The sequence below is a fragment of the Pelophylax lessonae genome (assembly GCF_965119305.1).
Source record: "Pelophylax lessonae genome assembly, chromosome: 11".
NCBI classification, from domain to species: domain Eukaryota; kingdom Metazoa; phylum Chordata; class Amphibia; order Anura; family Ranidae; genus Pelophylax; species Pelophylax lessonae.
In genome coordinates, this window is record NC_138778.1 from 204,756,247 (window position 1) to 204,779,940 (window position 23,694).

General features: G+C 44.4%; 1 protein-coding gene and 1 long non-coding RNA gene across 3 annotated transcripts in view; both read left to right on the top strand.

Moving 5' to 3' along the window:
- Positions 1 to 23,694, top strand: part of LOC309566389 — a 249,249-nt gene that overhangs the window by 74,479 nt on the left and 151,076 nt on the right. For both annotated transcript variants that reach the window (XR_014225870.1, XR_014225871.1), the window contains exon 2: positions 925 to 1,148. This is a non-coding gene — a long non-coding RNA (uncharacterized lncRNA). The remainder of the gene's footprint in view (positions 1 to 924; positions 1,149 to 23,694) is intronic.
- Positions 20,803 to 23,694, top strand: part of PPDPF (pancreatic progenitor cell differentiation and proliferation factor) — a 6,670-nt gene continuing 3,778 nt past the window's right edge. The window contains exons 1-2 of the mRNA XM_082272624.1: positions 20,803 to 20,918; positions 22,873 to 22,950. Coding sequence (XP_082128750.1) covers positions 20,864 to 20,918; positions 22,873 to 22,950 — 133 coding nt within the window. The 5' untranslated portion in view covers positions 20,803 to 20,863. The remainder of the gene's footprint in view (positions 20,919 to 22,872; positions 22,951 to 23,694) is intronic.

Consider the following 23,694-nt stretch of genomic DNA (forward strand, 5'->3'; position numbering starts at 1 on the left):
CTCTTTTTCTGGTGACTATTGTCATCGAGACAGAAAGGGACATCCAAACTAAAGTTGTCACTGGAACAGGAATAGAAGGGGAATCCTCCTACGGGGACACCTGGATTTTCTCTCACTTCCTTTTGCACCCACCCGGGTGAAAGTGAAGGAAAATTTCACCAATGAGACGCAAACGTGGCATTTTAACCTTTCCCCGCTTCATACAAAAAGAAAAAGCTTTGGTTAGGCGTACTTTTTTTACCGCCATCATGCGACCATAGAAGGGGAGTTTGGAATAAGAGCCCACATCCTATCCTGAGTACGTATGCTGCCAAAGGATTATTTTAAAGATTCCTGAACTTATGCAGCGTTGGCATCTTGATGTTGGTGCGTCAAGAAGACTTTTGCCAATTTTTGCCGAAATTTGGGGAAGTGAAATCTCCCCGTTTCGCTCATCCCTCATATTTCTAGAAATGTTAAAATTTGTCATCGCCATCATGCGACTATAGAAGGGGAGTTTGGGATCAGAGTCCACATCCTATCCTGAGTACGTATGCTGCCAAAGGATTATTTTAAAGATTCCTGAATTTATGCAGCGTTGGCATCTTGATGTTGGGGCGTCTAGAAGACTTTTGCCAATTTTTGCCAAAATTTGGGGAAGTGAAATCTCCCCGTTTCGCTCATCCATCATCTTTCTAGAAATGTTAAAATTTGTCGCACTTGATTATGCAACAAAGTTACATAAAATGTCTTCATGTCCATGAATGGTGCCTCTTGTTCCTGGCTGTCAGGAATACTTCGAGGGATCGCTCGGATAAATTAAACTTTCCAAAATGAGTTCCATCCGTGACCAATAGACCAGCTGGTTCGGTTTTTCAAAGCTTCTCGTTGGAAAATTCCAACATAATCTGAGTACAGTATTCTTCACCCTTCTTCTCTGCCCAGGTCTGGATTGTCACTCTCCCAGCTGTCTCTACGCCTCCCCCTGCTGGCCACTCCCACCGCTCTATATAAGTCAGCTCCACGTCTGCTCCACAAGCATATTCTTAGTGATTCAATCTCTGGTCGTGGAGAACAGTCCCAGCTTCTCCTTCTCAAATGGGCCCCGTCGCCTAGCGTCTAACCCCCTAGAGCCAGGCTCCTGAGGACAAACCAAGTCGGGAAAACAGGTAGGACCATCCCTCGAAGTCATCTATCTATCTATCTATCCTCAGAAAACAGGCAGGAACAACCCTCAAAGACATCTATTGATACATTGTATACAATATTCATCATATAATATATCATCTCTCTATGTACATATGTATATATTTTTATTATTATTACTATTATTATAATCAAATTTAAAAAGGAATAATATATATATATATATATATATATATATGTGTGTGTGTATATTTATATGTGTGTGTGTATATATATATATATAGATATATATATCTATATATATATATATATAGAGAGAGAGAGAGAGATAGATATAGATATGCATGTGTGTGTATTAATACATTAATACATATTTTATTATATTATATTATATTATATTATATTGGCATTCTACACTATTGATAGTGTAAGTGCCTTCTTTCTACACATTCTACACTACATTGATTGTGTAAGTGCCTTCTTTACTGTTCATTGTGTTCTGATCCCATCATAGAAATCTATGATCGATCCTAGCGGCGGCAAAATTCTTCCTTGCGTCCTTCTTTAAACATAAAAAAAAGATCCAGCACAGGCAAACAATTTCCAGCATGCTGGTAATCTTTCCCACTTTCCCCAAACCCTGGTCAAATTCTCTTTGTTTATTAAAAAAGGCACCTTATAGTGGCCATACACGTAACCGTTTTATAGATGATCGTTTTTATTATCCAATTTGAAGATTGGAAAGATAGTTTGATGGCACCTTATAGTGGCCACACATGTAATGATTTCATATATGATCGTTTTTTATTATTTGTTTGGAAAGATAGCTTAATGGCACCTCATAGTGGCTGTACATGGAATGATTTTATATACGATCGTTTTTAGAATCTGATTGGAAAGATATTTTGATGGCACCTCATAGTGGCCACACATGAAATGATTTTACATACGATCGTTTTTTATTATCTGGTTGGAAACGTAGTTTGATGGCACCTCATAGTGGCCATACATGTAATGATTTCATATACAATCGTTTTTTAAAATCTGATTGGAAAGATAGTTTGATGCCACCTCATAGTGGCCACACATGTAATGATTTCATATACAATCGTTTATAATAATCCGATGGGAAAGATAGTTTGATGGCACCTTTTAATGGCCATACACGTAATGATTTCATATACGATCGTTTTTAGAATCTGATTGGAAAGATAGTTTGATGACACCTTATAGTGGCTATACATGGAACAATTTTATATATGATAATTTTCATTATCCGATCGGAAGTACAGAAGGAATGTTTGGTTCACCATACACTTAATGATCATATCCATTGCTCCACTTTCCTACAATTGGATTTTTGTCCATCCAAACCGATCAGATTTCGAAATCGATCAGTTTTGCTTGAAGTCTCTTTGATGATTTCTAGTTTCCTTTGTATTATCTGATTCTGTGAAGAAGCGTTCGATTCGATCTTTACATGTATGGCATTCTTCGCAATGATGAGTCTTAGAAATATTGCCGTGATGATTTTTTTGTTCTGTTTTGCAGGATTATATAATTCTTTTGTATATTTGTTGCCTTTTCTTTCTATTTTGTTTTATTTTGATATCTTTTTGATAAAGAAAAAGATTAAAGTGATGATGATTCCAATGACATGATGGGAAATGGCACTTATTTCTGGTTTTGGTATTTGGTGTTATGTGTTTGGATAGCATTGTGTCATCTTTAGAGATAATCGCTCTCAATGTGATGGTGTGCCAGTCCTTTCACGTGCATTTAGATGCAGCATTGTGCACAGTCCCAGGGTTGGTTATAGACATTAATTATATATCAGAACGTGAATAACACAACAATCGGCCAAATTGCATTATGTGTCACTGTGGTAAGTGCTGACTACAGTGCAACAGGATGTCGGTGACTAAGAGGACAGGAAGTGCTGACAGCGACCAATCAGAAATCATCTGTCATTGTTCTACTGTCAAAGTGGTCACAGCTGACAGTGGATCATTGGTTGGTGATGGCAACAGTGCCGATGTCTAGTTTGGACAGTAATAAAGGGTTATGGAACCAATGGAGTGAGGATAAAGTGTAAACCTTTGTCTATAACAGGGTTTCTCAACCAGGGTTCCTCCTGAGGTTGCTAGGGGTTCATTGAGCAATGGGCAATTTCTGCCTCTCAGATAAGTTCCCAATGACACCATTGTTCCTTTTAGCTATCTGTAAGGGGGGTAATTCTTCCCAATGATGAGAAGAGTAAGGAGCATTCTTCCCACTGACTGTCACGCTAATGTGCCATGAGTTTTAGATTTTTAATTTTTAGCAGGGGTTCCCCGACACCAGAAATTTATTTCAAGGGTTCCTCTGTGTTGAAAAGGTTGAGAAAGGCTGATCTATAGTACTTTTATATTTTATATTTATAATATTTTTATAGATAATATAATATCTATTATATTATTTATAATATTTAAAATATTTAATATTTTATAATATGTAGGCTGATGGTACTTATGGAGATGGAGGATGATCTTCCTGACCAATCCCATGCTCAGGGACCTTCACTTTATTTCCATCACAGGGACTTATTATAAATATTTATGTTTTTTATTTATTATTATTATCATTTAGATTTATACTTTATATGATATCATTCAGCATCAGACCCCGTTCAGACAGGGGCGACGCGACTTGCTGGGGCGACCTGTGAAGTGCACCGCGACCTCGGCGCGACATGCACGGACTTCATATCATTGAAGTCAATGCAAGTCGCCTCCAGGTCGCCCCAAAGTAGTACAGGACCCTTTTTCTAAGTCGGAGCGACTTGTGTCGCTCCTATTAGAACGGGTCCTGTACTATTCAATGGCGAGCGACCCACCGCAACTTGTCAGGCGACCAAGTCGCCTGACAAGTCGCGCTAGTGTGAATGGGGACTTAGACTGATAGTACATAAGTCCTCCACCAAGCAGGACCTCTGTACAGTACTTCTATACCGGGCCCTATCAGCCTATCAGCTTACCAGAGGGGCCCACCAGGGCCCCAGTACAGCATCATTCGGGACCCCAGGATTTCCACTGGTGGGCCCTGCCACTAGGCACCGAATATTCTTCACTTTCCAAATGTCAATGTGCAACAATCGGTCACTATTCTCTAGGTAAGCTTACAAAACCATCTTACAAAGCCATCCACAATTTAGCCCCCAGCTACATCACTAGCCTAGTCTCAAAATACCAACCTAATCGCTCTCTTCATTCCTCTCAAAACCTCCTGCTCTCTAGCTCCCTCCTCATCTCCTCCCATTCTCGCCTCCAAGACTTCTCCTGAGCCTCTCCAATCCTATAGAACTCCTTACCCCGATTTGTCTGATTATCTTCTACTCTATTAGCTTTTAGATGATCCCTGGAAACCCTCCTCTTCAGAGAAGCCTATCCTACCCACACCTAACAACTGTACTTCCATTTTTTCCAACAGCTCCTCCCCCACAGTTATTACAGTTAAATACAGTTATTTGTTTCACTTGACCCTCCCTTCTAGATTGTAAGCTCTAACTACTATGGCCCTCTAATTCCTCCTGTATTGAATTGTATTGTAACTGTATTGTCTTCCCTCACATTGTAAAGCTCTGCGCAAACTGTTGGCGCTATATACTGTATTTTCTGGCGTATAAGACTACTTTTGAACCTCAAAAAATCCCCCAAAAATGGGGGGTTGTCTTATACGCCGAGTATAATATCTCCAAGGTAACCTAAGTATAAGTATTACTGGTAGATGAAAATTAGGGGGGTCGTCTTATACGCCGGAAAATACGGTAAATCCTGTATAATAACAATATTAATGATAACACATAAGTCCTCCACCAAGCAGGGCCTCTGATAGGACAGTACTTGTATACCGGGCCCTATCAGCTTACCGTACAGAATCATATGGAACCCCAGGATTTCCAGCGGTGGGCCCTGCCACTAGGCACCGAATATTCTTCACTTTCCAAATGTCAACGTGCAACAGTTGGTCACTATTCTCTAGGAAAGTCTGTTGACTATTTGGAGGACAATCTTCCTGACCAATCCCATGCTTAGCAATAGTCGCTTCACTTCTTTATTTCCATCGCATTAATCATTTTTTTTATATTTTTCTTATCATTGAGTTTTATTGTATTCTTTATATAGTATACATTCAGCATTTATCTGATGATATCCACCAAATAACCAGGACTTCTCAACCGTAAATGTGCAACAGTTGGCCACTATCCTCTCAGAAAGGGTCTGGCGAACGGTCGGACGTGGAGGACAATCTTCTTGACCAATCCCATGCTTAGCAACAGTCGCCTTACTTCTTTATTTCCATCGCATTAATCATTACTTTTATATTTTTCTAATCATTCAGTTTTATTGTATTCTGTATATAGTATACATTCAGCATTAGTCTGGTGATATCCACCAAATAACCAGGATTTCTCAACCGTAAATGTGCAACAGTCGGTCACTATCCTCTCGGAAAGGGTCTGGCGAATGATTGGTCGCAGAGGACGATCTTCCTGACCAATTCCATGCTCCAGATTTATCACTTTGCTTCTTTATATCCATTGCAGCAACTTATTTTTATGTTTATTTTTTTATATTTTGGTTTTATTGTATACTTTGTAAAGTATAGCATATCATTCGATATGAGGCTGATGATCCAAGGGCAAGCGCAGAATATTCTGGGTTTCCCAACCGTAAACGTGTGACAATCGGTCACTATCCTCGCGAATGACCTGTTGCGAAGATGATCTTCCCGATCAATCCGGGGCTCAGAAACAATAACTTCTTTATTAATATCACAAGAACTTATTACTATTATTGTATGTTCCATTTGTTATCATTCAGTTTTATTGTGTACTTTAAGAGCCGGTTCACACTGGGGCAACTTGTCAGGTGACCTGGTCGCCTGACAAGTCACCGTGGGTCGCCTGCCATAGATTAGCACAGGACCCGTTCTAATAGGAGCGACACAAGTCGCTCCGACTTAGAAAAATGGTCCTGTACTACTTTGGGGCGACCTGCATTGACTTCAATGATATGAAGTCCGTGCATGCCGCTCCGAGGTCGCGGTGCGCGCTGTGCACCGCGACTTCACAGGTCGCCCCGGAAGTCGGGTCGCCCCTATGTGAACCGGCTCTAAATAGTGTATCATTTAGTATTAGGCTGACTTATTTTTTTTTTTTTTATGTTTCTTTTATTTTTGATCATTCACGTTTATTGTGTACTTTATATAGTGTATCATTTAGAGCCGGTTCACACTCATGCGATGCGGGAACCCTGCAAATCCACTGCGGGTTCCCACATCGCATTCAAATCGCAGGCAGTTCCCACTGCCATATGCAAATCGCTGGGGGTGTCAATACAAAGTTAACGACACCCCCTGATCAGTTCGCATATCGCAGTGCAAACTGTCAGTTCGGATATGAATCGGATCACATAGGTGTGAACCACCATGCGATCCGATTTTGCTGCAGACTCAAAAAAGGGTCCTGTGCATGTTCTGTCCAAATCCGATGCAAATTCAGCCATACAATCTGTATGGCTGAATTTGCATCGCACAGACATTGCATGTGATTTGCAGAGCAGTGCGCTCCGAATCACATGCGATGTCTGTCATCGCACTGATGTGAACCGGGGCTTAGTATTAGAGCTCATGCACACTGCAGCTCAATGAAAAAAAGCTGCTTTTAGTGCCGGTTCACACATATGCGATTACAGACATTGCATGTGATTCGGAGCGCACTGCTCTGCAAATCACATGCGCTGTCTGTGCGATGCAAATTCAGCCATACAGATTGTATGGCTGAATTTGCATCACATTCGGACCAAACTCACACAGGACCCTTTTTTTGGGTCCACAACAGAATCGGATCGCATAGGTGTGAACTATACATGTTTCAGGATTCATGTTCGAAATGACAGTTCGCACTGCGATATGCGAACTGATCTGAGGGTGTCATTAACTTTGTATTGACACCCCCAGCGATTTGCATCAGACAGTGTGAACTGCCTGCGAGTTGAGTGCAATGTAGGAACTCGCAGGGTTTCCGCATTGCATATGTGTGAACCGGCACTAACAGGCTTTTGAGCTTTTATTTACAGCCCATTCAGACTGGCGCGACACGATTTTGTGGGGCGACCTGTGAAGTCGGCGCGACTTGGACGGATTTCATATAATTGAAGTCAATGCAAGTCGCCTCCAGGTCGCCCCAAAGTAGTACAGGACCCTTTTTCAAAGTCGGAGCGACTTGTGTCGCTCCTATTAGAACGGGTCCTGTACTACTCAATGGCGAGCGACCCACCGCGACTTGGTCGTCTGACAAATCGCGCTAGTCTGAATGGACTCTTAAGCTTGAATAAGCTTGTGCTTTTTTTGTGCTCTTGTGCATGTTTTTTTTTTTTTAGCTTCTTCAAGCTCCTTTGAGCTTCTTGGAGCTTTTTTGAGCATGAGCGTTTTTTTTTTTTTTTGTTTTGTTTTTACAAATCCTCCTAGATAGTAATTTTGCAACCAACTGTATAAACAAAACAAAAGGCTGGAACAAATGCTTTGAACTTCTTTGAGCTTTTTTGAGCTTTATGGGACACTAGCTCCTCTCAAAAATGAGAGTTTGGTGGAGGTTTTTTTCATGAAGTTTCCAGGCAGAAAAAATGAGAGCTCAAAAGCCTGTAGGAGCGGCTTCTTTGAGCTGCGATGTGCATGAGGCTGACTTTTTTTATTGATTATTTTTATGTTTTGTTTTTATTATTCTTATAGTCTATGATTCAGGCCGATGATACATTAGGTAATTTATTAAGCCAAGGTAACCTACAAAGTATTGTCAGCATAACCTGATTCACGTTCCAAAGGGTCAACAAAGACGACGGTGAGAACGCCAACAGCAACGCGTCGTTTGCTTTTTTTGCTAGAGTGCCAGCTCTTGGGACAAAAGCCCAGTGATATGCGTTCTCCTTTTCAGCTGTGCCTTTTGTTCCCTGGCCACCATTCAGTTTGTTTTTCCCATCCTTGTCTATGTGGAGGGAGGAGGAAGGAGGGAGAGCTGTGAAGGGAGGAGGAGGAGGAGGGAGGAGGGGGAGAGATGTGGCTCAGCCAGTTCTAACTAGTTTTCAAACTGTAGAGAAAGACTTATTAATCATCCCTAACCCTTCCCTGCCCGGCCTTCTCTGGTTTTTAGTTGCTGTAATTATATAACTGCATTTTCATGCCATGGATCTAAACATCAGCGTACGGGGGCCCATTCGCTTCTTTGTAGTGCGTCAATGTGCGTTGCGTTAAAACGGCCCTTTAAAATGAACAGGCTGCTAACACACCCAAACCTCCCAAAATAAAACCTTTTTTATTTTTATTTTTATTTGTAACGTACCAAAATTGCGTCGCGGCACGCTGCAACATAGTTGGGCGTTGGGGTTCCATTCAAAATCAATCGCATGTTACGTAATGCATGCCAGAACGCACGTGATGTAAATGGTCGTGGTTCATCAGCATGCAGGAAAATCTCTGTAAAGCCTCGTACACACGCACCGATTGTTGGCCGTAAATTGTCGGCCAACGTCCGATCGGCCGATTATCAGCTTGTTAGTATGATGCTTCCGACAACCAACTGCGACTCTTCGGCCGAACAAAATCTGGTGTGCAGGCTATAAAATTTTTGTTGGCCAACAAAGAACGGCCGATTATTCATCAGTCAGTACAGATTTCGGACGACAAAAATGTGATGATCAAGACTGGGCATGCTCAGTGAAGAAAAAACACACGAAAAGTAGACCAGCACATGACATCACTTCTGCAGTTGGTTGTTGTTGGCCGACAAAATTCGTGTGCAGTCTAGAGCACATCTCAACCAACAAAACAACACTGGACAAAAGACGGCCGATCGGTTGGCCAACAATCGGTGCGTGTGTACGGGGCTTTATTCAGATTGCCTATTTTTTTTGCAAAAAATTTGAGCGCCCTTTTGCAAAGAACGTAACTTTTGTAGGAGTGTGGCGTGATTTAGGGTGACTCTGGAACATAACATTTGTACAAGCGTGGCGTGATTTAGGGTGACTCTGGATACGGTAACCCCCACCAAATCAGCCTCTCTCTGCTTCATAGACCATGTTTGCTTTGCTTCCTTTTACGGCGGAGAAAAAGGGGGAACGATCGTTCCGGAAATTTGCCAACGTGCTGGAAAATCTCCAAAGCTCTCTAGTTAGCTGTAACAAGTCCATACTGGAATGTAATGAATGGCTGCCTCCCCCCCCCCCCCCCCCCCCAGTATGATATTTTGGCATGACAAATGCCCATGTATACCCAATACCTTATGAGCTTCCTATTTAAACCCCCTAAAGCTGGTTTGTTCCTGCAGACTTATCAAACCCCTGCAGACAGACTGCAAGCTCTTGAGGTTCAGGAATGTGCTGGTCTCAGCTGCCAGGGTCCTATCTGCTTGGACAGCCGCGTTTTTTTTTATTTCTGGGCAGACTGGTTTAAACCAGTCTTGGCAAGCGTTGAATATGCATAGAGAGCGCACACAGATAGGAAAAATCCCCCCCCCCCCCCTCCCCTCCCCTGATATGGTCAGCAGTAATATCTGTCCTCTTATGTAATGAAGAATAATAGGACTCTGCAGATTGTAGTATTAGTTGCACAGGTGAGCGCTCACCCGCCGCCTCCTTCCTACGCAGCCCCTCTAGTTTTGCTCCCTTTCTTGTATTAAGTGCCTGCCATGTTGGAGCTCATCAGTGTAGGAGCGATAATGGATTGCGTGTTAATTAGGGTTGACAAGGGAAGGACAGTTTTCACTTCAGACTCTTTAAATCGAGGGCTAGTCTCCCGTCTGCTGAGGCTGTGTTGGCACCGATTGGACCAATGGGAGCTCATGTGGTGCCAGGATTGAGCCAGCTGTCGACGCCACTGACTGAGGTTAAATAAACGAGCCATGTTAGGTAACACAGTCTCACCGGAGGATTCAGGGTAAAAAGGGACTGCTTGAGAAATTATACACAAGAGGAGGGATGCAGATCGATTGGTGTAGCTGAAATCGCACACTTGCTCATTTTTGGAAATCTCGATTAGGTCTGATTGGACGTAGACGTCCAATAGACGATCATATGCTGTAGGATGCATCCTGTGCTGCGTTTAGAAAAAAAACATCATGCCTTTTTTTTCGTTCCTTGTGTCATGTTAGAATCCTATTTATAATAAGGGGCTGCCTCAATCCAACGCACGTTATTGCGTGCCGTAACGCAACGGATCACTTTGGGGAGAATGAACCCTCAACGCAGAGGCGTAACTAGAACCTTCAGGGCCCCGGTGCAAGAAACCATGAAGGCCCCCCCCCCCCGGATCCCTGGCTGGGGCCCTTCCCTTCAAGCCTGGGGCTCTTCCCACTGATCCTGGGGCCCTTTACTCTCGTTGCGGGGGGCCCTTTATTACAGTCCCACAGTGGGGACCCTTTCACAAGTTCTGCGGTGGGCACAGTGGGGGGGGGGGGACCAGGGGAGCACACAGGGGCCCAGAGACAGCAGAACACAAGTGAACAGGATAGGGGGGAGGGCAGCAGCACAGTAGGGGGGGACCAGGGGAGCACACAGGGGCCCAGAGACAGCAGAACACAAGTGAAATGGATAGGAGGAGTGGCGGGGCAGCATAGAGAGGAACCAATCTCCTACATTTTCCTCCTGCAGTTACAGGAGGAAAAAGGAGGACAGTGATTTCTCTAAATGCTGCCCCCGCCGCCCCTCCTATCCAGGTGTACAGGGGAGCCGCACGGGCCCCCTGGAGCATGGGGCCCGGTTGCAATTGCAACCCCTGTAGTTACGCCCCTGCCTCAACGCCAAAAGTTTATGATAAAGAAGTAGTCAAAAGCTTTCATTTCAGAATTGATTATGTGCTCCATACACAAAATCATCGGAATTATCGATCGCTTTTATTGCCCATACCAGTGGTTTCCATACTGCAGCCCAGGGGCCAGATGTGGACCTTTGCTTTCTTTTAGGCAATATTATCCTCACTGACATCAAAGAAGGAGCACAATTCCTCCCAATGACACCAATGATGGGGCATTATTCCACCCACTGACACCAATGATGGGGCACTATTCCTCCCAATGACACCAATGATGGGACACTATTCCTCCCCCTGACACCAATGATGGCATCCCAAAACGGAGGTGAAAATGCATGAAAAAGATTAACAAACTTGGCAAAACAGTAAAAAAAAGGGCAAGGCTTAACTTTGCTGTGTTTGTCACTGAGATGAAAGAGCTGCCCTATGTGTGTTATGCGAAACGGCACACAAAAAAATGCGCATTTAGAAAACAGGATTGGGGACTAAATACAAGGATTGACTGACGTAACGCATACTTTACCTGCATCGGTCTGATTCTGTAGAGTGAGGGCCCACTGACACTCGTTGCATTTTAACGCACAAATGCATAGTTAATAAAAATGGCGTCAGTTCCTTCCTTAGCGCTGCAGTGCGTTTGGAAAAATACAACATGTCCGTCAGCTTTGGGAGGCCCATAGAAGCCAATAGGAGTGCACCAAAACACTTATAACATGCATTATGATGTGTTCACAACAGGTTTTACCAGGCTTTGGTCAGTCGCTGTACATCCTTTACACTCCAATCCTAAATTCGAAAATGTGCGTCAGTAACGCATTTCAAGGCAAATGCGCATGATGCACCTGCCAAAAGTTACAAAGAACGCACATGCTTACACCATATTGATAAAAGTATTGGGGCACCTGCCTTTACACGCCCATGAACTTTAATGGCATCCCAGTCCTAAGCTGGATACACACTATCCAACATTTGTGGTTAGATTTCCTTCAGATTTACCTTTTCTATGTAGTGCAAGGGCCTGCCAGATTGCATACAAATTGAAAGTGTTTAGGTTTGACCTCATATTATATGGTTTTGGTAAGTATAAAGGAAGAAGTATTCAGAAAATCTTATAGTGTGTATGGCCCATTAGTCCGTAGGGTTCAATATTGAGTTGACCCACCCTTTGCAGCTATAACAGCTTCAACTCTTCTGGGAAGGCTGTCCACAAGGTTTAGGAGTGTGTCTATGGGGATGTTTGACTATTCTTCCAGAAGCGCATTGGTGAGGTCAGGCGCCGATGTTGGCGAGAAGGCCTGGTTCGCAGTCTCCGCTCTAATTCATTCCAAAGGTGTTATATCGGGTTGAGGTCAGGACTCTGTGCAGGCCATTCAAGTTCCTCCACCCCAAACTCGCTCATCCATGTCTTTATGGACCTTGCTTTGTGCACTGGTGTGCAGTCATGTTGGAACAGGAAGGAGCCACCCCCAAACTGTTCCCACAAAGTTGGGAGCATGAAATTGTCCAAAATGTCTTGGTATGCTGATGCCTTAGGCTCCATTCACAGTATAATTTTCAGACATTTTGGGCGTTTTTTGCAGGTGTTTGGAGGCAGACATTAAGGCTCCATTCACATCTTGGCGTCTCAAATCGCTGTAATTCTGCCCGCGATCCGGAATTGTTGCATATCGCGGGTCGTGCGATTCCCGCGACTTGAAATGGCACCCCAAATGCTGCGTGGTTTTGAGATTGTCGCCGAATCCCGGAAAAATCACGCAAAAATAATTGCAGGACGCCTGACGCCCAAAGGAAGTTCTTGTACACGCACTTAAACTTCAATGGCTTCCCTGTGTTAGTCCGTAGCGTTCAATATTGAGTTGGCACACCTTTTCCAGCTATAACAGCTTCAACTTTTCCGGGAAGGCTGTCCACAAGGTTTAGGAGTGTGTCTATGGGAATGTTTGACCATTCTTCCAGAAGTGCATTTGTGAGGTCAGGCACTGATGTTGTATGAGAAGGCCTGGCTTGCAGTCTCCGCTCTAATTTACCCCAAAGGTGTTCTATTGGGTTGAGATCCGGATTCTGTGCAGGCCAGTCAAGTTCCTCCACCCCAAACTCAAATGTGCTTCTAGAAGAATGGTCAAACATTCCACACTCCTAAACCTTGTGGACAGCCTTCCCAGAAGAGTTGAAGCTGTTATAGCTGCAAAGGGTGGGCCAACTCAATATTGAACCCTACGGACTAAAGCTGGATACCCACTATACAACTTTTGTTGTTAGATTTTCCTTTAGAGCCGGTTCACACAGGCGCGACCCGACTTGCGGGGGCGACCTGTGAAGTCGCGGTGCGCAGCTCGCACCGCGACCTCGGAGTGGCCGGCACGGACTTCATATCATTGAAGTCAATGCAAGTCGCTCCCGGTCGCCCCAAAGAAGCTCAGGACCCTTTTTCTAAGTCGGAGCGACTTGCGTCGCTCCTATTAGAACGGGTCCTGTGCTACTCTATGGCAGGCGACCCACGGCGACTTGTCAGGTGACCAGGTCGCCTGACAAGTCGCCCCAGTGTGAACGGGGTCTCAGATTTACCTTCCACTGTGTAGTGCAAGGGCCTGCCTGATTGCATACACATTGAAAGTGTTTAGGTTTGACCTCATATTATATGGTTTTGGTAAATCAAAAGGAAAAATCTACAGAAAATTGTATAGTGTGTATCCAGCTTAAGACTGATGCCCCGTACACACGTGCAGATTATCTGAAGACTTTTGTCTTCAGATTTACCTTTTCTATGTAGTGCAAGGGCCTGCCGGATTCCATACAAATTGAAAGTGTTTAGGTTTGACCTCATATTATATGGTTTTGGTAAGTCTACAGACAAAAGTCTTCAGATAATCTGCACGTGTGTACGGGGCATGAGATGTCATTAAAGTTCATGACTTGAGTGTGTGTAAAGGCAGGTGTCGTGATACTTTTGACAATATAGTGTAGATCTGAATGGGCCCTAAAAGAGGACGCTTATCAGCTCCTGCAGCTTTGCTTGTTGGCAAAACCAGGCTAGCGAGGACCACTGGAGACGCAGATGTGCGGTCTCTTTAGCAATCCTGTAGCTGCCAAATTGTCGCACATGACAAGATTGCTAATTTGATCTGGCCTAAAAAATGTCAACTGTATGGCCAACATTGGCCTTGGCAATGCTCTGTGCACAGAGGATGGCTGTTAACCTATGCATTGTAACACTACTCCATCTATATGACCTCTGCCGCTAAATGTCCCAGAAAAATATGCGGTCAATGTTGGCAGGAACCAGACACCGCCATATATATGACTAGCAGTATTTTTGTACCTTTGTGCACCCGCTCATGCCGGGCGCGTGTCAGAGAGTCATGCACTCCCTGACCTCCTTTCCCCGTCTGTTCTGTAATTAGAATTATTTACAGTGTAAACATGGCCAATCCCTTCTGTCGTTCTATAGACAGGTGAGCAAACATATCCGGCTTACCTGCAGCACAGGTGTGTGACCATTACTAGCACTTATCCTGTCCTCAGTGATGGGAATTTCCAGTCACAGGCCCATTCAATGCACCAAAGGGGTCTGTTTTGTGCAGGTGTGTTGGGGTGCCATTTGTAACGAATGGCATTGCAACGCATAATGCAACAGTGTGATTTCTTTCAGCCTGCAGGCCACACAAAAATCAGGACTTTTCTGTCAGGAGATGTGCTCTGTGACCCCGAAGACTTTTCTGTCAGGAGATGTGCTCTGTGACCCCGCTGAGGAGACTTTTCTGTCATAAATGTGCTCTGTGACCTCGCTGAGGAGACTTTTCTGTCATAAATGTGCTCTGTGACCTCGCTGAGGAGACTTTTCTGTCAGTAAATATGCTCTGTGATCCCACCGAGGAAACATTTCTGTCAGGAAATGTGCTCTGTGACCCCGAAGACTTTTCTGTCAGGAGATGTGCTCTGTGACCCCGCTGATGAGAATTTTCTGTCATAAATGTGCTCAGTGACCCAGCTGAGGAGAATTTTCTGTCATAAATGTGCTCTGTGACCTCACTGAGGAGACTGTTCTGTCAGTAAATGTGCTCTGTGATCCCACCGAGGAAACATTTATGTCAGGAAATGTGCTCTGTGACCTCACTGAGGAGACTTTTCTGTCAGTAAATGTGCTCTGTGATCCCACCGAGGAAACATTTCTGTCAGGAAATGTGCTCTGTGACCCCGCTGAGGAGACTTTTCTGTCATAAATGTGCTCAGTGACCCCACTAAGGAGACTTTTCTGTTATAAATGTGCTCAGTGACCCCACTGAGGAGACTTTTCTTTTATAAATGTGTTCAGTGACCCCACTGAGGAGACTTTTCTGTTATAAATGTGCTCAGTGACCCAGCGGAGGAGACTTTTCTGTCAGTAAATGTGCTCTGTGGCCCCGCTGAGGAAATGTTTCTGTCAGTAAATGTGCTCTGTGACCCCACTTAGGAGACCTTTCTGTCAGTAAATGTGTTTGGTGATCCCACTGAGGAGACTTTTCTGCCAGGAAATGTGCTCTGTGACCCCGCTGAGGAGACTTTTCTGTCAGTAAATGTGCTCTGTGACCCCGCTGAGGAGACTTTTCTGCCAGGAAATGTGCTCTGTGACCCCGCTGAGAAAACTTTTCTGTCAGTAAATGTGCTCTGTGGCCCAACTGAAGAGACGTTTGTCAGTAAATGTGCTCTTGGGACCTCACTTTCAATCAAAGGATGCAAAATGGAGGACGGACAGGGCGAATCTACCAGTGTATGGATCATTTTTCCACCAATTTTGTGTAAACAAAGTTGTGTTAAAAGACTGTTTACAGCCAATCATTCAGTGTACGTAACAGGGGCCTATTCACACCTATGCATTGCAATAACAGGCAGTTAGTCAGGTTTTACGGCCGCTGCGAATTATCGCAAAACATTGTGCAAAACGCACCTGCCTTGTTATTGACATTATTATGTGCTGCCAGGCCATTAAAACGGTGTGCTTTGTTATTATGTGTGTTAGAATAGCTTTTTTTGCAATGGCGTTTTTCAGCGTTTTTAAGCATTTTTTGGCTAAAAATCACCTCCCTGCTATTTTAGTAACTCCGACTTTCCCACAATGCAATGCTTGCCAGAATTGCATGCGATAAAATTTAGGTGCGGGGAAAAAGAGTCCTACAACATTTTGGTGCAAATGTCGGCCCTTTTTTCCCTGTATCATGTGAAAACCCTTGTGATGCGATTCTGTCAAGCTCACAGCATTTTGCAATCTCTTTTGGGGTGTCCTTCATGGAACATTAAGCCCCCGTTCACAGCGGGTAGATTTGACATGCTATTTGACATGTCAAATCGCATGCCAAATCAGAGCCTATTGCCGGCAAGGTCACTGCCCAAATTGGTGCAACCCTGGCTTTGCGGCACCGCACCGATTCCCAAAAGTAGTTTCTGCACTACTTTTGGCGACTTCAGGACGATTTCAATAGACATCTGTGCATGAACCCGTACAGATGTCTGTCAAATCACCCCCGAAGTCGCACTGACATGCGAGTTTGAAATCGCGCGCATTCAGCTGAATGATTTCAAACCCGCCCTCAGTGTGAACCAGTGCCAAATCGGCACAATGTCAGCAGGGATTCATGTTCCATGAATGATACCCAGAAACAGATTTACAAAATGCAGTGCGCTTGTCAGAATCGCATCTCATGGGTGTTCACACCTATGCAATGCGATTAGGTGTGGAGAAAAAAAGGGTCCTACAACAGTTTGGTACAAATGCGATGCAATTTGAGCCATACAAAATATATGCCTCAAATCGCATCGCACAGACATCACATGTGATGTGCACAGGAATGCGGTGCGTTTTTGGTGCAAATCACATGCGATGTTCAGCATGCACCAGTGTGAGCCCAGGCTATGTTCCATAAACGACACCTCGAAACAGAAACCAGGCTTACAAAAAGCAATGGAATAAAAAACGTCAAAAAAGGCCAGTTAGCAGCGTTTTTTGGCGTTTATCAGCTATTATTGACGTTAGAGCGTTTTTACAGCTAAAAAAACACCACTCAAAGCCCACTAGTTTTGTTTTGTTTTTTTCCAGCCAGAAAACGCCCCTGCCAAAAACTGCTGATAACAGCCTATGTGTGCACGGAGACATAGGATAACATGTTGGGGAGTTTATTGGCTGCAGAAAAAAACGTCTGATGCCAAAGATAGCCGCTGTAAAAACGTCCAGGGTGCATGAGACCTAAATGAAAATGACTGGATTCACATTCGATGGGGTGAAAGATTGCTGTGCGTTTGGATTTTTGTGGGAAAGATGTTGAAAGTGAAAGTGGAAAATTCCAATGGTTCTGTGTATGGCGTGTTCCATTTTTTGCTATTTCCAATACAATTTTGACGCGGAAAGCAAACGGATAGACACATGCAAACTTGCCATTTTGAGAAACGATCGTCCGAAGGATTAAGCCCCCGTTCACACTGAATGCAGCTTTGAAATTGTGCGACTTCACTTGGAATGCTGACCTCTGTGTGTCTTCATGCACAGATGTCTATGTAAGTCGCACCTGAGATCGCCAAAAATAGTGCAGGAAATTTTTTTTTTTCAAATCGGTGCTGCACCAAAAAGCCAACATCGCACCAATTTCAACAGTTCCATTTCCGACAATGTAGAACGACTTGTCATTCGATTTGGACCTGTCAAATCCTATGACAAGTTGCATTGATGTGAACGAGGTCTAAACCAGCATTGGTGGGTGTGTGGCCAGCAGGAACTGGGTCTGGGTTCTTGTCCTACAGCATGATGGCTGACCATGAGGAGTTAATCACAAAGTCTGTTCAAGTCTGTGTCCCATCAGAGCTGATAAGTCCATGCACACCCAGCCAGTGTGATAACATTGTGCAAACTGTGCTGCCGTGTGTAGACAGGTAGGCGAATTAGAGGAGAAAGTCATCTTTTGCACCATCGAACACCTGCATTAAGGGTGTAAGTGCTGTTTTAGGCCTCTTTCACATTTGTGTGCTCTGAAAGTCGCACGACTTTGACGCGACTTGAAGCAATGCCTGTGTAATCTTGAGGTCTATGGACCTAAAGTCGGACTAAAGTAGTGCAGGGCCTACTTTGAAGCTGCTGCGACTTGAAGTCGCTCAGATATGAACGGTACTCATGTTGCAGTACAGGTCACACAAGTGTAAAAGGGGCCTTATTAGGGCTTTTTCACACAGGTGTTGAATTTTACAGCAGCCTTAATCCGCATTAATGCACCTGAGCATTTTGGTTGCTTTGCACAGGCATTCATGGCAACGCTCTGTGACCCCGCTGAGGAGACATTTCTGTCAGGAAATGTGCTCTGTGACCCCCGCTGAGGAGACTTTTCTGTCAGGAAATGTGCTCCTGTGCCCCCGATGAGGAGACTTTTCTGTCAGGAAATGTGCTCTGTGACCCCCCGCTGAGGAGACTTTTCTGTCAGGAAATGTGCTCTGTGACCCCGCTGAGGAGACTTTTCTGTCAGGAAATGTGCTCTGTGACCCCCGCTGAGGAGACTTTTCTGTCAGGAAATGTGCTCTGTGACCCCCGCTGAGGAGACTTTTCTGTCAGGAAATGTGCTCTGTGACCCCCGCTGAGGAGACTTTTCTGTCAGGAAATGTGCTCTGTGACCCCCGCTGAGGAGACTTTTCTGTCAGGAAATGTGCTCCTGTGACCCCGATGAGGAGACTTTTCTGTCAGTTAATGTGCTCCTGTGACCCCAACGAGGAGACTTTTCTGTCCGTAAATGTGCTCTGTGACCCCAACGAGGAGACTTTTCTGTCCGTAAATGTGCTCTGTGACCCCAATGAGGAGACTTTTCTGTCCGTAAATGTGCTCTGTGACCCCAACGAGGAGACTTTTTTTTTGTGAAAAATGTGCTCTGTGACCCCGCTGAAGAGCCCTTTCTGTCAGGAAATGTGCTCTGTGACCCCGCTGAAGAGCCCTTTCTGTCAGGAAATGTGCTCTGTGACCCTGCTGCAGAGACTTTTCTGTCAGTAAATGTGCTCTGTGACCCCGCTGCAGAGACTTTTCTGTCAGTAAATGTGCTCTGTGACCCCGTTGAGGAGACTTTTTTTTTTTTGTGGAAAATGTGCTCTGTGACCCAACTAAGGAGATTTTTCTGTCAGGAAATGTGCTCTGTGACCCAACTAAGGAGATTTTTCTGTCAGGAAATGTGCTCTGTGACCCCGCTGAAGAGCCCTTTCTGTCAGGAAATGTGCTCTGTGACCCCGCTGAAGAGCCCTTTCTGTCAGGAAATGTGCTCTGTGACCCCCGCTGAGGAGACTTTTCTGTCAGGAAATGTGCTCTGTGACCCCGCTGAGGAGACTTTTCTGTCAGGAAATGTGCTCCTGTGCCCCCGATGAGGAGACTTTTCTGTCAGGAAATGTGCTCTGTGACCCCGATGAGGAGACTTTTCTGTCAGGAAATGTGCTCTGTGACCCCGATGAGGAGACTTTTCTGTCAGGAAATGTGCTCCGTGACCCCGCTGAAGAGCCCTTTCTGTCAGGAAATGTGCTCTGTGACCCCCCGCTGAGGAGACTTTTCTGTCAGGAAATGTGCTCTGTGACCCTGCTAAAGAGACTTCCTGTCAGTAGACCAGGTCTGTGAGGAGAGATTTTGTCAGTAAATGTGCTCCACGATCCCACTGAGCAGATTTTTCTGTCAGTAAATACGCTCTGTGACCCCTCTTACAATCGAAGGATGCAGGGTTGAATGGGGCCTACAGGGCCACCCATGGAGCGAAGGCTCGTTTATATGGGGAATATGCGGAGCCAGGCCTCGTTTATATGGGGAATATTAATCTGTACCCCACGTGAGGATGCACAGGTGTTCCATTTTGCTCCCAGTTGCGGACAGTTCCATTGCTGTCAATTGGAATGCAGCAGCTGCCCAGACACCACCACTGTGCCCAATTTGACATACGTATGGGTGTGGTCCCCGAACACCCAGGGAAGAATGACCCCCCTTGCACACTGCCATACACCCTTTCTAGAAAACTTTGTACAAAAATAGGAATTTTTGGTTTATGTACATTGCAGTATGTGTTTTAGTCAGCCAACTGCGTCAAAGTAATCCCTCTCTGGCCAGTCCCTACTCCGCAAACTGGGAAAGCTCCAGTGGATATAGTGTCGTAAACACCTACTACTTTAGAAGATGAACCCCAACGCTTACAAGTCTTGCATCCATGAAGCTGGGGCCTCCTTTCACTAAAAGCCTGTTAGCCAAAACGTTTCATTCTCATTTGTATACAATGGTGTGGGGTTGAGGATTTCATTACTATCTAAAAACATCCGGTGGAGGTCTAACCCCTCACTGCTGTATCCACAACTAATTAATAAAAACCCTCATATACACTGTAACAATATCGAAGATATGAGTCAATCCAATGGGTGACTTCTCTCTTGAGGCTAAGTGCCGGTTCACACTGAAGCGGCACGACTTTCGGGGCTACCTGTGAAGTCCTGTGCACCGCGACTTCGGCACGACTTGCACGGGCTTCATAAAATGAATGTCTATGCAAGTCGCTCCAGGTCACCCCGAAGTAGTACAGGACCCTTTTTCTAAGTGTCGCTCCTATTAGAATCGTTCCTGTACTACACTATGGGACGCGACGGTGCGTGACTTGTCAGGCTGACCAAGTCGCCTGACAAGTCGGACTAGTGTGAATGGACACTAAGGGCCATTGTACCTTCTAGGCTCAAGAACATTTTGTGCACCACGTGGTGGCATCTCTAACTACACCTGGAACCTTCTCATTGGCCTTTGTCTTGTTGAATTAGCCCACATGATTTCTTATTGAACTTCGTGACTTATCTAGAATCTTCTGCCACTCACTTTGCTTTCTTCTTCTCTTTCAGGGTTTACATCCATCTTAAGTATAGAAAGGCTTGAACCATCATGGCTTCCATTCCATCAAGTGGCTCACTCGTCGCAACCCACGACTACTACCGCCGTGAGTATCTTTCACCTGGGGACTGTGGGGTATCGGAGATAATCTCATCACATAGTCCTCATCCCTCTTAGGCCATTAATGAGGTGGCTTTATAGAAAGCCAACCAAACTAATTGTTATGAAACCCTTCAAGATCAGTCATCCAAAGAGGCCCTATGCCAAATAAACCTGGTTGCTAGAAAAACCCAAGAAGAACATCATGATAGAGGTTTTTAAAAAAGGAACCCCAGAGAAAAAGTTTTCTTTTTCCAGGGATGAAGGGATTGAACCAATGTCAGGTCTTTATCATTGTCTGTAGAGTCACCAGGTCGAAGCAAAAAATCTTTTTGACAAGGACCTGACTTTAACCACTTTACCACCGGAGGATTTTGCTGTCTTACGTCCAGGCCACTTTTTGCGATTCGGCGCTGTGCGACTTTAACTGACAATTGCGCAGTCGTGCGACGCTGTACCCAAACGAAATTTACGTCCTTTTTTCCCACAAACAGAGCTTTCTTTTGGTGGTATTTGATCACCTGTGCAATTTTTACTTTTTGCGCTATAAACAAAAGAGCGTTTATTTTGAAAAAATAACTTTTTCACATTTTTTTTTATATGAAATTCCCCCCCAAAAAAATGTAAAAATCAAATTTTTTTTAATTTTTGGCCAATTTGTTTTCTGCTACCTATGTTTGGTTAAAAAAAATCACAATAAGCGTATTTTGATTGGTTTGCGCAAAAGTTATTGCGTTTACTAACTAAGGGAAAGATTTATGTCATTTTTTGGTGTTTTTTTTTTTTTAACGCGTAATGGCGGCGATCTGCGATTTTTTATTTTTTATTTTTTTTTATGCGGGACTGCGACATTGCGGCGGACAGATCGGACCCTTGACTGACATTTTTGACACTTTTGGGGGTACCAGTGACATTACTGCAGTAATCAGTGCTATATATATATATATATATATATGCACTGTTACTGTAAAAATGACACTGGCAGGGAAGAGGTTAATTTTATTGGAGAGAGAGGGGTTAATGTATGCCTGGTGCTTACTGACGTGTGGGGGGGGGAGGTGACTGAGTGACACAGGGACAGATCCAGGGTTCAGCTATGCTGAACCCTGCAATCTGACCCTGCTTGTCACTTCAGAGATCCGCCCACTGTGTTTACACACAGCGGGTGGATCTCCAGACTCGATCCCCGACGATCGGGTAAGAGCAGCGGCGCCGCCCACAAGGGGTGGAGTCCAGCGACGTAGCTCTACGTCGCTGGACGGGAACGAGCCACTTTGCTGCAGTAGCAGCAAAGTGAGCGGAGGTAAAGTGGTTAATTCTAACTATTCACTACTCTGTCCACAAAAACGAAACTTGTCTGGAATTGCACTTGAAGGCTCCATTCACACTTGTGCGACTTTGCATGCAACTTTGGACATCAGTCGCATGACAAGACAATCTCTGTTTTCCGATAATAATCATTCATATATGTGCAACCTAAAGTTGCAGCAGCTTCAAAGTAGTTTATGCACTACTATGCCCCGCTTTCCTGCAACTTGAGGGCCATAGACTTCAATGATAACCCTCAAAAATTGCATGAAAGGCATACCTGAATGTTATACAATGCAACAGTTATCCATTATCACTGGTAAAGCCAAAGTCGTATCCAAGTTGCACCCATCCAAACTTGCATCAAAGTTGCACCCCAAAGTTGGCGCAATTTTAGAGTTGTAAAAGTGTGAATGGAGCCTTAATATGGTGCTCCTTCAGCTCTATGCCAGTGTGGTGAAGGCACTCCTGTGTTTTTTCTTTTTACTACTGCGATTTCGCAATGTGTGTTTAGGTCATCTCTTATGATCCTCGGAGTTCTGTCACTGATTAACCTTCGCCTGTGAAAATCATTGGCAGGCCCATCTGTTTTGTCTCTTGTCCTTCCCCTTAGTTCTAGGTCATGGAGAAATAACATGTTTGTCTTCTTACAGGACGCTTGGGGTCCACCTCCAGTAACAGCTCCTGCGGCAGCGTGGACTATTCTGGAGAAGTCATTTCTCACCACCCAGGTGAGTCCCACCACCCCATACAAGTTACATCCTTTGTAGGGGGGGGGGGGGGTGTTACTGAGTTATGTATACGTTTCCATGGACATTGGTCTGATACTCCGCAGTATTTACTACTCTATGATAAGAGCCAGGTGATACGTCCCACCACCCCCATACAGGTCATGGCCTCCATAGAGGAGGTGTCACTGAGTTATGTATATGTTTCCATGGACATTGGTCTGATGGCCTAAATAGGGTTCACTTCTCTAGAAGAGTCGGGTTCTACATCTTATGTACTTGTTCTCTAGGGTCACTATTGGTCGATGACCTGCAATGCACAGGAAATAAACACTGTGTCACCATAGACCTCATGCACACATTTTTCACAGCTTTTGAGCAGAAACGATGCCAAAGTGCCCAAAAAAGCACACAAGAGAATGAAATGGCTCAAACACACAGAAAAATAGGAGAAATTCGCTAAGGGGGAGGCTTTGTGGAAAAAAACGCTTATTCTCAAAAGAGTTCATAGAAGCTCAATAAAAAAACATGTAAAGGAGCCCAAAAAAGTACAAGCTTCAAGCTGAAATAAAAGCTCAAATGCCTGTAAAAAAACTTTTTTTTTTTTTTTTTTTTTTTTTTTTATTACTGCAGTTTGCATGAGCCCTAAGTTGTCATAGTTTTTAGTTTTTAACCCTCTTTGGTCATACATGGGGTGGAGATGGGAAATGTGGGCGGGATTTGTCTGTCTTCTTTCCTCATTGGATA